Source organism: Camelina sativa, chromosome 6 (assembly GCF_030686135.1).
Source record: "Camelina sativa cultivar CO46 ecotype springtype chromosome 6, ASM3068613v1".
NCBI lineage: Eukaryota > Viridiplantae > Streptophyta > Magnoliopsida > Brassicales > Brassicaceae > Camelina > Camelina sativa.
In genome coordinates, this window is record NC_141885.1 from 23,901,436 (window position 1) to 23,913,890 (window position 12,455).

The following is a 12,455-nucleotide window of genomic DNA, read 5'->3' on the forward strand; positions in this document are numbered from 1 at the left end:
GTTTTTCAAAACAACGTCGGAAATACAAATTATTAAGTAAAAGTGCAATGAGAAAATTAAATATATCTCCAACCAAAGTCACTTGAAAGCGTTTGGATCAAAATCAAGAAAACAAAGCAGACACTCTATGTGATGTAGAGTCTCAAAATTCAACAACAGAGATAAGGCTCATTATTACCATCAGCAAAGCCATTCACATAAGTAATTTATGTTTTGCTTATGTTTTGCTTATGTTTTGCTTATATTTTCTTATGTTTTGCTAATTTTAATATATTTCTTACCTTATTTTTATATTCAAAATTACAGTAGTTATAACATATTGATAGCAATGTAGTATGCCTAAACATATATTTCAAGAATTAAAAAAAGATTTAAACCAATAATTCTCAATTTTAAACTATTTTGTTTGCCTTGTCTATCAAGATGATGTATAACACATAATATACAAGAATATCATAGAAATGGTAACATGTTGTTTTATTTATCAAAATTTGTTAATAATACATTATAAGTTTTTTTTGGTGGTAAATGTGTTTTTCTGCTCTTACTATTTTGGTTAAAAAATACAGTTTCCTGGAAAGAAACTCTTTTATATTTGCCATAAAAAAAAAGACATTTTAATTTCAAAATAAACTAAAATAAATAACTTTTATGCTATTAATTTTTAAAAAATTCTAACACACCTCAAAAGTTTAATGAAAAAGTTCTAAAATCACTCTCAGTTTAACAACTCATAATTTTTTAATTAATAATTATGCGTTCTCCATATACTATTCAAAATTTATATATATTTTTAATTTATCTGTTACTAATAAATTATTTTTCCATATAAAAACAATAGTTATTCTTCATAAAACCACAATCTCTTTCCCTCCACCCTTTTCAGTTTTATAAAGTTTAAATAATAAATCACACAACAGTTTTTATTTAAAACAAAGAAAAAAACCTTTTAACCTGAACTTTCAACCACAATTATCTATTTCTCAATAATATCAATTAGAATCTATATTTAATGTTAAATCTATATATATATATATATTAGGTATTTTATAAAACAATAATAACCTTTTAACCATATTAGAAAAATAATTCCCGCAGGGTAAATACTAAATACTAGCTCCTCTAATAATTAAACAAGTCTCGTTTTTTTTTTGTTTGGTATTTGATGGACCGGTTATTTTCTTCCCAAATATAAAAAGTCTCGGCCCAATTAGAAATATAACAATAGGGCTTTACTTTTGCAAGCTCCAATTTATATCATACACAAGAGAAGGTGTAGATAATAAGAGAAGAAGAAGGTGAATTGCTGAAACAACGGCCGCCGGAGGAAATCAGCAAACGTATTCGGAGTTTCACCTGCAAACATGGTTCGTCGTCTTTTTCACTAGCTACTTTTCCATTTATTCTTCTTTCTCTTTTTTATTTGTCTCACTCTGTGATTTATGCTTTAACAGAGAAGCCAATGTGATTTATGCTCTGTTCACCTAGATTTGGATTTATAAAATCTCTCGTCCTAGTTTAAAAAATGTTTGAATTGCTTTAACATTGGATCTGCATTATGAATTTTGGAAGTCTTTGAATGATGTTTATGTGGCGAAAGCTTTGTTTACTTTGAATGGATTGGTCTTTTTAATGGTGGAGCTTGAATGAAGATGATGTTTGGGTTTAACATTTTATATCAAACGTTATTTTTTTTTTTTGTGTGTTTCTGCAGGCAAGGGGATTGAAGAAGCATTTGAAGAGGCTTAATGCCCCTAAGCATTGGATGCTTGACAAACTTGGTGGTGCCTTTGTAAGTCCATCACTTTACTTGAATCTTCATTTCATCCATTTGATTATGTGTTTCCTGACTGCTGCTTATATATGCTTTATCTCAATGAGCAGGCCCCCAAGCCATCTTCTGGACCACACAAGTCAAGGGAGTGCCTTCCCCTTGTTCTTATCCTCCGTAATAGATTGAAGTATGCTTTGACATACCGTGAGGTGATTTCTATCTTGATGCAAAGGCATATCCAAGTTGACGGGAAAGTGAGGACTGACAAGACGTACCCTGCTGGTTTCATGGGTGAGTTCAGGGTTTTATATTTGGTTTTCACACAAGCTTCCATGATCAGTGACTCAAGTGGCAATCCTATGCATTTTCATTCTTTTGCAGATGTTGTGTCTATCCCAAAAACAAATGAAAGCTTCCGTCTTCTGTATGACACCAAGGGACGTTTCCGTCTCCATTCCATCAGGGATGAGGAGGCAAAGGTTTGTTTATCTGAATCCCTGATATTACATTTAACTTAATAGAATTGTTAGTCCTAACTAGTTTCAATCTTTGGTTGGTGCAGTTCAAGCTGTGCAAAGTGAGATCTATCCAGTTTGGTCAGAAGGGCATTCCTTACCTGAACACCTATGATGGTCGCACTATCCGTTACCCCGACCCGCTTATCAAGCCAAATGATACTATCAAGCTCGACCTTGAGGCGAACAAGATTGTGGAGTTTATCAAGTTTGATGTGGGCAACGTTGTGATGGTTACTGGAGGAAGAAACAGAGGGCGTGTTGGTGTGATCAAGAACCGTGAAAAGCACAAGGGAAGCTTTGAGACCATCCATATTCAAGACTCAACAGGACATGAATTTGCAACGAGGTTAGGGAATGTGTTCACCCTTGGAAAAGGAACAAAGCCGTGGGTTTCACTTCCAAAAGGAAAAGGTATTAAGCTTACCATCATTGAGGAGGCTAGGAAGAGGCTTTCAGCTCAACAAGCTGCTTAAACTGTTTTTTTGCTCCTTCAGTTTCAGAGAACTATTGTTTTTTTGGCATCTTCTTTTTTGTTTATGAGTTACTTTGTTTTCAGACTTTTATGTCTTTAGAGTTCCTTTTGTTTTCACTTTTCAGACTTGTACGCCAGAAAAGAAAGATCCTATCAGATTCTTATGTGCTCTGTTTTTCTTGCTCCTGTATATGGAGTATTATCTAGGATACAAGCCTTGCGATTCTAATTTTGATTCTTGAAAATTACAAATATTGAGATTTTGTCTTCAATTTTTCTATTTTTGAGTAACTCACTCTTCAGTTTCTCTCTGTCATGTTCCCAAATAGAGGTTCTAATCGGTTATAATCACTTAAGCTCACAACCCCCAAAAAGTACCACACTAAAAGCTTCGCTTCACGGTACCCATGAGCACCAACGATTGGTCAGATCTCCAACCAGACATCTTGACCCTCTCATCTCACGACGAACTCTTCTTGGCAGTTCATGATCACCGGTTCGATTGGAGGGTCCGTCGAACACATGGCCATGTTTCCCGTGGATACTCTCAAGACCTTGCTAAAAGTTAGTAGTGAGTGGTTAGTTTGGGAAGTGAAGTGAGTTTGCGGTTGCGAGAGATATGCTACGAGTTCGATTGGGAAAGTGAGTGTGGTGAAGGGATAAGGGTATGGATGGGTTCCATGGTCCTGCTGCTGCTATTTGTTGGTGCACTCAAATCCTTCTTTCAAGCTACTCCATGACCAACACTAATTCACACTACCCATTTGCTACTCTCTACTTATTATATCTATTGTAAAAAGTAGCAAAGTACCAACATTCTTATACATTTAAAAGTAAAACTTTGATTAATCAGATTTAGTTTGACACAAGGAGTACACCATACACACATAAACATTACTTAGGCAGTTGTATTTTTATTGTAAGCATAAACTGATCCATAAGCTAGAATTTATCAACACCAACACCAGGCCGTATAACCTCATAAGCATCTCTGCTCCTGCTTTTCTTCATCCCAGCCGTGAAATATACCTTCGATGTGTCTGCTGAGACACAAGTCACTTTCACCCAGATCATCACCTTTGTTTTCAAACCTTCCACTTCTGCTAGTTTCCCTTTCTCCAGGTAACCAGTTACCGTAGTTGAAAACCGCAGAACCGATGAATCTCTGTACCCAACCTCACAGGTCTCAGGGATGAATACAGTCAGTTTACCTGTGTCTTCATTGAACTCATAGTTTGTAGCATCCTGTGGAAAGATCCCAACTGGTAAACCAAATTCCTTCAGCAACTCAGGTAATGGCTTCTGCATTTTTCCTATACAGAACAAGAATGATGCAGCATTCAATTGTCAATTAACCATTTATAAACAATAAACATAGACAAAACAGGACTACCAGATAAACACAGTTTTGAACTGGGTAGATTGTGTTCCCCATGTCTATCAAGATAAAGAGCATGTGAAGTCACAAAAAATAAAGAAACTTATGAAATCAGAACTGGAAGAAGTAAAAAACCACCTTTGAGTTTGTTGACCAACCATTTGGTACCTCCTTCAATACTGCTAGACAATGACTGCAAGAATGAATCCAACCAAAAAAAAATATCATCAGTACTCAAGAAAAAAAAATTGTGTCTCAGATGATCGAAAGTAATAAACTTGTTCATGATTTGTTACCATAAAATACAGATTGCAGAACTAACTATTAAAAATGGAATTCAAGAACCAATAGCAAATACGTAATTCCAATTCTTTCTCTCTATAGCAACTCAAATAACATTTCCTATGTTCACAAAACCAACAATAAAAGGACTCCAAGAACCCTAAAAATCAAAAACCCTAAATCAAAGACCGATACTTTCTGTTCTGAAACTGGAAACTAAAAACCCTGAAAGCAAAAGTCCTGAAGATATAAATAAAAGAAAGAAAGGGAAATACATTGAAATCGTCACCGACGGAATTGAACTCTTTGTTAGCCTTTTGCCCTAACCAATAAGAGCCAACTTTGTTCAGTATCTGATCCATATCTTCTCTCCTCTTCTGCGTAAAGCTTAATCCGTCGAAAGATAGAGAGAGAGAGAACGAAGACTTCTGCGCGTATGAGGGAGGACTCGTTCGTCCTCGTCTAAGGTTTTTTTTTGTTTGTTTCGTGTTTATTTCTCACCGTGTTTTTTTAACACTGAGAGAAACTCAAAAACAGCACAACGTTCATCGTTGAATAATCAAAACGACATGAGTTTTCGCTCTGACCTTGCCGTGTTCTTCCAAAAGTCAAAAACGCTTTGGTCAACTTGACACAACCCACGTACAAAGTTAAGAACAGTAGTAATGTATAATGTAAAGTCGTTAGTTTTTTTTTTTTTTTGTGTTTTGAAATTACAACTTGATTAAAATTTTGTTACGTTTATCTTTAAAATAGATTTTTTTCAATACTTACAATACTTTTTGAATACGATAAAGATATAGTTTTGCCAACTTTTATTTCTTCTACATATAATATAGTTTTGACTGATACAAGATTAATAAATCATTAAATACCACAATTTCCACCTGGTCCTCCATAAGTGAAGACTACTCCAGTGCTTTTGGTATATCCCCCATAATATAGTCTATAACACTGATAAGCATCTACGTAGCGTCTTGTTTTCTTATCTTCAATTTCAACGGTTTGGTAGTTTGAGTCCTTAGCTTTAACAAACAAAAAATTTGAACTTTTCTGTATATCAACAACTGGAAAATGACCATTTCCCATTGGAGGACTAATTCCATCAGAAGATGGAAACGTATTTCCTCCAAAGCGTAACAAAGAAACTCCGTTGTTTAAATGTGTAAATAACTCTTTGGGCCAATATCTATCCAATTAATTCATCATATACTTGTATTATCCAATTTCCGGTGAATGCATCCTAATAAATATTAAAAGATAAAAAATATTAAACAAACTATATTTAAAAAATAGGAAGGATTCAAATTTACAACTATATATGTGATTTGAATAAGAAACGTAAAAATAAACTATATTAAAACAAATCTTCAAAAACTTCTAAAGAGGAAAGATTCAAGTTTTTTTGAAGCAAAAACCAAATAGTTGAAATTTCAGATGTTTATTATAAAGAAAAATAATTCATCATTCTTGTCAAATAAATTATTTATTAACATAAAGTAGATAGCTTTTTACCTGAAAATTTTTTGGTTGAACATAAATACTCTCTTTACCACTATTAATAGAGTATCTACCAAAATACATTCCAAGCCAATTATATCCAGTAACAAGAACAAAGCCAGGACATTTTGTATTATAGCATCCAGTTTTTCTATAGCCATCTGCCTAATAAATTAAAACATAAAATCGAATGTAAACAATTATGCAAGAAAAATAGATAAAAGCTAACCAATGGTCTGACTTTAATTATTTTTTATAATCACAAAATATTTGTTTGTTTGCCATGTATAAAGAAACATAGTTAAGAAAAATAACAATTTACTCACAGTCCAATATATCGTAAATCGCGTTAAACTGTCACTATATAATCTTGGATGCACCTGTATAAAATCCAAAATTCATGAAAGTGTTTGTTTGAAAAAAAAACATAGACTCAAACTCTTGTTCTCCATTGGATCACGATAAATTAGTTATATTCTTATATTTGTGTATACTTATTCTACAATTTTAGGTACCTTTTACTTAATATATACATGCTATTAAATACAGTTAATTGTATTTAGATATAATTTTATTACATAAATGTAATACATAGAAATATATATTGTAAATTTTAGCTCTTTGTGTTAAATAGTATGACTTTGTATAAAGTGCAGATTTTATTTCATAAGTTTAATAACAACTTACCGCCCAACCAACTTGTATGTTATTGAGTTGATCGCGCGGTCCATTTTCTAACCAAATTTGATTTTTACTTTATTGGTTATTTTGTAGAGTTAAACCATGAATACTTATATAAGCTTCAGCTCCTCGATAGATGGTCTCATCCAATATAGTCTCAATTGTTGCAAACTGTGTATACCATAAATAAAGAAGTTGTCACTTTTAAAAAAATTTCATGTGTTATAATTCCAACATTAGAAATAAGAAAAAAAATTTGATGACATATAGTCATTTATTGTGCTATGAATAAGATAAATATTAAATGAGATAATATAAATATTTCAATAAAACCATGATAGAAAAAGAAAATTTACATGTTGGCCAGGATACTCGATCGTGTCGAGATGAACGTTATCAGTTCCATTTCTTTGCTTTAAAATTGGTACCATTCCTTTTGGACAACTTTGATCATTCATTTTATAATTATCTTTTCTTCTATGGATTTCATTCGAAATGAAATTTTCCTATAACATAACACATGAATAACGCAATTCTATTTTGTGGTGGTGTTTCAACATTGGATGTTGAAAAGCCGGATTTTCATATATGATTGGAAAAAAAAAAATTAACTATCAAACCTGAATCTTGTGGTGTTTCAACATTGGATGTTGAAAAGCCGGTTGTTTGTATATATCCACACAATCGAAATCCTGAAAAGTTAATAGAAATTTTATTTTCTTAAACTGAAAAAGATCAAATTTAGAGATAGACAAACAAAGTATAAGTTATAGAATCTCACATCCATAATTTCATTGGCTCCTAACGTTAACAGCAAATAAGAAGAAAAAACGAGGGCTAGATGTAATCCCATTTTTAAGTTTTGCTTGTATTTCTCGTTTGATTACTTATCGTTATATATATACTAATAGTATGAGTCAATTACTAATAAATTTATTGCTAGTCATAACACTTACCTCTTATTAACTTACCAAATGTGTCAAAGACAAAAAAAAAATAAATAAATAAATATTACTAAAATTTACTATTATATATATATATATATATTTATTGTAAATCATATCACTTTACGTTACCTCTTATTATTTATTAGCTTAACAAAAGTGTCAAATACAAAAAATAATTATTCAAATAAATTCATTTTAGGTCAATGGTAACAAATTTGTTGTCAATCAAATCATTTTTGGTCAAAGATTGATGTTGGCAACATTGTAATGGTTACTGGAGGAAGAAACAGAGGGCGTGTTGATGTGATCAAGAACCGTGAAAAGCACAAGGGAAGCTTTGAGACCATCCATATTCAAGACTCAACAGGACATGAACTTGCAACGAGGTTATGGAATGTGTTCACCCTTGGGAAAGGAACAAAGCCATGGGTGTCACTTCCAAAAGGAAAAGGTATTAAGGTTACCATTATTGGGGAAGCTAGGAAGAAACTTTGTGCTCAACAAGCCGCTTAAATTGTTTTTTTGCTCCTTCAGTTTCAGAAAACTATTTTGTTTTTTTTTTGGCTCCTTTTTTGTTAGTGAGTTACTTTGTTTTCATACTTTTATGTCTTTAGAGTTCCTTTTGTTTTCTTTTGAGATTACACCAGAAGAAAAGATCCTATCAAACTATTGTGAGCTCTGTTTTTCTATGATACAAAGGCCTTGCGTTTCGAATTTGGATTCTTCAATATGCTTGAAAATTACAAATATTGAGATTATTATTATTGACTTCACTTTTTATATTATGTGTAATTCACTCTTCCGTGTCTCTCTGTCATGTTCCCAGATAGAGGTTCTGATCCGACATAATCACTTTAGTTACAACTCCAAAAAGTTCCACACAAAAAGTCACTTTCACGCAGATCATCACCTTTGTTTTCAAACCTTCCGCTTCTGCTAGTTTCCCTTTCTCCTGGTTATGTAGTTGAAAACCGCAGAACCGATGAATCTGTGTACCCAATCTCACTGGTCTCAGGGACGAATACAGTCAATTTACCCGTTTCTTCGTTGAACTCATAGTTTGTAGCATCCTGTGGAAAGATACCAACAGGTAGACCAAATTCCTTCAGCAACTCAGGCAATGGCTTCTGCATTTTTCCCATACAGAACAAGAATGATGCAGCATTCAATTGTCAATGAACCATTTATAAACAATAAACATAGACAAACCAGGACTATCATCAAACTAAACACAATTTTAAACGGGATATAAAGAAACTTATGAAACCAAAACTGGAAAAAGTAAAAAAAAAAAAAAAAAAAAAAAAAACTCTTTAGTTTTTAAACCTTCAATACTGCTAGAAATTACTGCAAGAATGAATCTAACCAAAACCCAAAATCAAAGACCGATACTTTTTGCTCTGAAACTGGAAACTAAATCCGGAAAGCAAAGTCTTGAAGATATAAAAGAAAGAAAGGGAAAATGATAAAAAAGAAGATACATTGAAATCGTCACCGACGGAGTTGAACTCTTTGTTACCCTTATGCCCTAACCAATAAAGGCCAACTTTGTTCAGTATCTGATCCATATCTTCTCTCATCTTCTACGTAAAGCTTGATCCGTTGAAAGATAGCCGTCTAAGGTTTATTTTTTTGTGTTTTTTCTCACTGTGCGTTTTTTACAGAAGCACAACTTTCATCGTTGAATAACAAAACGACACGATACTCACTCTTACCTTGCCGTGCTCTTTCGAAGTGTTTGACACTAAAGAAACAGTCAAAAAATCAAAAACCCTATGGTGTATTCAAATTATTATTTCTAGTGATTTGAGTTTGTATGAGAGTTTGATGATATTAGGAAAGTTCTTATAATTATTTTGTAATTTTTTTTTCAAATAAATTTTATGGGAAGTATTTTGTAAATCCTCTCAAATTTTTTAAAATAATTAAAAATCAAATTCACAAAGTGTTTTCAATAACATCGGAGTTTAATATATACTTTAATTCATTAGTTTCAATACTACTAAATTTCATTAGAGTTTTTAAATTTATAATTAAATAACAAAGGATTTGGAGATCTTTCACAAATCAATTAAAATACTAGTTTGAATACACCCCCAAAAACGTTTTGGTCAACTTGAACACGTTCTCATGTAGATTATGAGTTTAAGCTTTGGTGAACGATTTTTAGATGGATAACAGTCATGTATAATGTAAAGCCATTTGTCTCCTTGTGTGGTTTGAAATTACAACTTAAATTTTGTTACGTTTTAAAAAAAAAAAAAATATATATATATATATATATATATATCTAAAATACTTTTCGAACACAATAATTAAGGATATAGTTTAGTCAACTTTTATTTCTTCTACATTTGTTATAGTTTTGATCGATACATGATTCATAAATCATCAAGTACCACAATTTCCACCTGGTCCTCCAAAAATGAAGGATACTCCATTTCTCTCCATTTCTCTATAACACTGGAAAGAATCTATGTAACGTCTTGTTTTCCTATCTTCAATATCAACGGTTTGATAGTCCGAATCCTTAATTTTAACATACTCAAAATTTGAACTTCATTGAATGTCCCTAACTGGAAAATGATTATTTCCCATTGGAGGACTAATTCCATCATAAGATGTTAACGTATTTCCTCCAAAGCATAACAAAGAAGCTCCTTTGTTTAAATGTGTAAATAACTCTTTGGGCCAATATCCAATTATTTCATCAAATAATTTTAGTACCCAATTTCCGGTGAAGCCATCCTAATATATTAAAGAGAAATTGTTAGAAATACTTTTATGTAAATACTGTTTTTGTTTATTTTCATTTTTCCTCATTTTATATAATTACAATATGTTAAGATATCATTAAGAATTTATAATTATTGTCAAATATGCTTATTACAAAAAAAAAATCGTCATTATTGTGAAATAAATTATTAATTATATATAAAGTAAAGAAAATTTTATCTGGAAAATTTTGGGTTGAAAATAAGCAATCTGTTTTCCACCATAGATAGAGGATTTATCAAAAGTTGCTCCAAGCCGATGATAACGAGTAACAAGAACAAAGCCAGGACATTTTACATTATAACATCCAGTTTTGTTATAGCCATCTCCCTAATAAATTAAAACATAAAATAGAATGTAAACAATTATCCAAGAAAAAGGGTAAAATAAACCATTGGTCTCACTTTAGTTATTTTTATGATCACAAAATGTTTTTTTTTGTTTGCCATGTATATATAAAGAAACATAGTTGAGAAATAATTAATTTACTCACGGTCCAATATATTGTAAATCGCATTAAACTATCACCGTTTAATCTTGGATGCACCTGTATAAAAATTCAAAATTCATGAAAATGTTTGCTTTAGGAAAATGTATACTCAAAGTCTGGTTATCCAATATCTCATGATGAGTTTACAAACGTTGGATCACCATAAATTAGTTATATTCTTATATTTGTGGATAATCATTCTAAGTATCTTTTACTTAATATATACATGCTCTTAAATACAATTAAATGTATTTAGGTATACATTTGTAAGTTTTTGCCCTTATGTTAAATAGTATTACTTTGTATAAAGTGCACATTTTATTTTATAAGTTTAATAACAACTTACCACCCAACCAGCTTGTATGATATTAAGTTGATTGCGAGGTCCATTTTCTAACCAAATTTGACGTTTACTGTATTGGTTATTTTGTAGAATTAAATTATGAATACTTATATAAGCTTCAGCTCCTCGATAGATGGTCCCATCCAATATAGTCTCAATTGTTGCAAACTGTATATACCATAAATAAAGAAGTTGTCACTTTTAATAAAAATTTCATGTATTATAATTACAACATTAGAAAGAAGAAACAAATGTGATGACATATAATCATTTATTGTGCTACGAATAAGATAAATATTGAATGAGATGATATAAGTATTTCAATAAAACCATGATAGAAAAAAAAATTACATGTTGGCCAGGATACTCGATCGTGTCGAGATGAACGCTATCAGATTCAATTCTTTGCTTTAAAATTGGTACCATTCCTTTTGGACAACTTTGATCATTCATTTTATAATTATCTTTTCTTTTATGGATTTCATTCGAAATGAATTTTGCCTATATCATAACACATGAATAACAAGATTAAGTTGAAAATAAATAGAATTACATCATGAAATATGTTCTTTTATTTTAATCCATAGATTAAAGATATTTTCACCACATTTATTCATATTGAAAAAGTTTAGCCACCAAACCTGAATCTTGTGGTGTTTCAACATCGGATGTTGAAAAGCTGGTTGTTTGTATATATATCCACACAATCGAAATCCTGAAAAATCAATTGAATTTTAGAGAATAGACCAACAGAGTATAAGTTATTGTATCTCACATCTATACTTCCATGGGCACCTAACGTTAAGAGGAAATAAGAAGAAAAAACGAGTGTTAGATGTAAACCCATTTTTAAGTTTTACTTGTATTTTTCATTTAATTATTTACCGTTATATATACTAATGTGAGTCAACTACTAATAAATTTATTGCTAGTCATATCATTTACCACTTACTAACTTACCAAAAGTGTCAAATACAAAAAAATAAAATTACTTTTGATCAACAATAACAAATTTATTATTGTACATAAATTTATTGCAAGTCATATCACTTTAGTATTATTTACTTACCAAAAGTGTCAAATACAAAAAAAAAATTATTCAAAATAAAATCATTTCTGGTCAACTGTATCAGATGTGTTGCAATCATACCACTTCACCTTTTATAAATTTACTAAAACTGTAAAATACAAAAACAAATAGTTGACTAATACAACATAAAGGAAGAAACAAAAATTTCTACTCAATTCTTTTGGACTCACCATTAGAAAGTAAATTTCTTTTGGTTACCAAAAAA

General features: G+C 31.1%; 2 protein-coding genes and 3 pseudogenes across 5 annotated transcripts; 1 reads left to right on the top strand and 4 right to left on the bottom strand.

Annotated features, from left to right (window-relative positions):
- Positions 1-1,220: 1,220 nt before the first annotated feature.
- Positions 1,221-2,993, top strand: LOC104792628 (small ribosomal subunit protein eS4x). Its single transcript, XM_010518818.2, has 5 exons — positions 1,221-1,367; positions 1,715-1,792; positions 1,885-2,065; positions 2,156-2,253; positions 2,337-2,993. The coding sequence occupies exons 1-5, from the start codon at positions 1,365-1,367 to the stop codon at positions 2,763-2,765; spliced, it is 789 nt and encodes a 262-aa protein (XP_010517120.1). The 5' UTR covers positions 1,221-1,364; the 3' UTR covers positions 2,766-2,993.
- A 593-nt stretch (positions 2,994-3,586) lies between these two features.
- LOC104792629 (uncharacterized protein At5g01610) lies at positions 3,587-4,954 on the bottom strand. 2 transcript variants are annotated; one of them, XM_010518819.3, is made up of 3 exons: positions 4,700-4,954; positions 4,278-4,335; positions 3,587-4,077 (listed from the first exon to the last, which is right to left on the bottom strand). In XM_010518819.3, exons 1-3 carry the CDS (start codon positions 4,784-4,786, stop codon positions 3,707-3,709), a joined length of 516 nt encoding a protein of 171 aa, XP_010517121.2. In that variant the 5' UTR covers positions 4,787-4,954; the 3' UTR covers positions 3,587-3,706. The 2 variants fall into 2 exon arrangements, with proteins under 2 accessions (XP_010517121.2, XP_010517122.1); XM_010518820.3 differs by having other exon boundaries at positions 4,281-4,335; positions 4,700-4,923.
- Positions 4,955-5,238: 284 nt separating this feature from the next.
- Positions 5,239-7,509, bottom strand: LOC104699296 (protein neprosin-like; annotated as a pseudogene). Its single transcript, XR_015559413.1, has 7 exons — positions 7,387-7,509; positions 7,226-7,297; positions 6,962-7,111; positions 6,612-6,776; positions 6,251-6,304; positions 5,940-6,089; positions 5,239-5,667 (listed from the first exon to the last, which is right to left on the bottom strand). The product of XR_015559413.1 is annotated as a protein neprosin-like (transcript).
- A 999-nt stretch (positions 7,510-8,508) lies between these two features.
- LOC104699297 (uncharacterized protein At5g01610 pseudogene) lies at positions 8,509-9,132 on the bottom strand (annotated as a pseudogene).
- A 751-nt stretch (positions 9,133-9,883) lies between these two features.
- On the bottom strand, positions 9,884-12,007 carry LOC109133366 (protein neprosin-like; annotated as a pseudogene). Its single transcript, XR_015559414.1, has 5 exons — positions 11,802-12,007; positions 11,512-11,661; positions 11,164-11,328; positions 10,821-10,874; positions 9,884-10,657 (listed from the first exon to the last, which is right to left on the bottom strand). The product of XR_015559414.1 is annotated as a protein neprosin-like (transcript).
- Between the last annotated feature and the right edge of the window lie 448 nt (positions 12,008-12,455).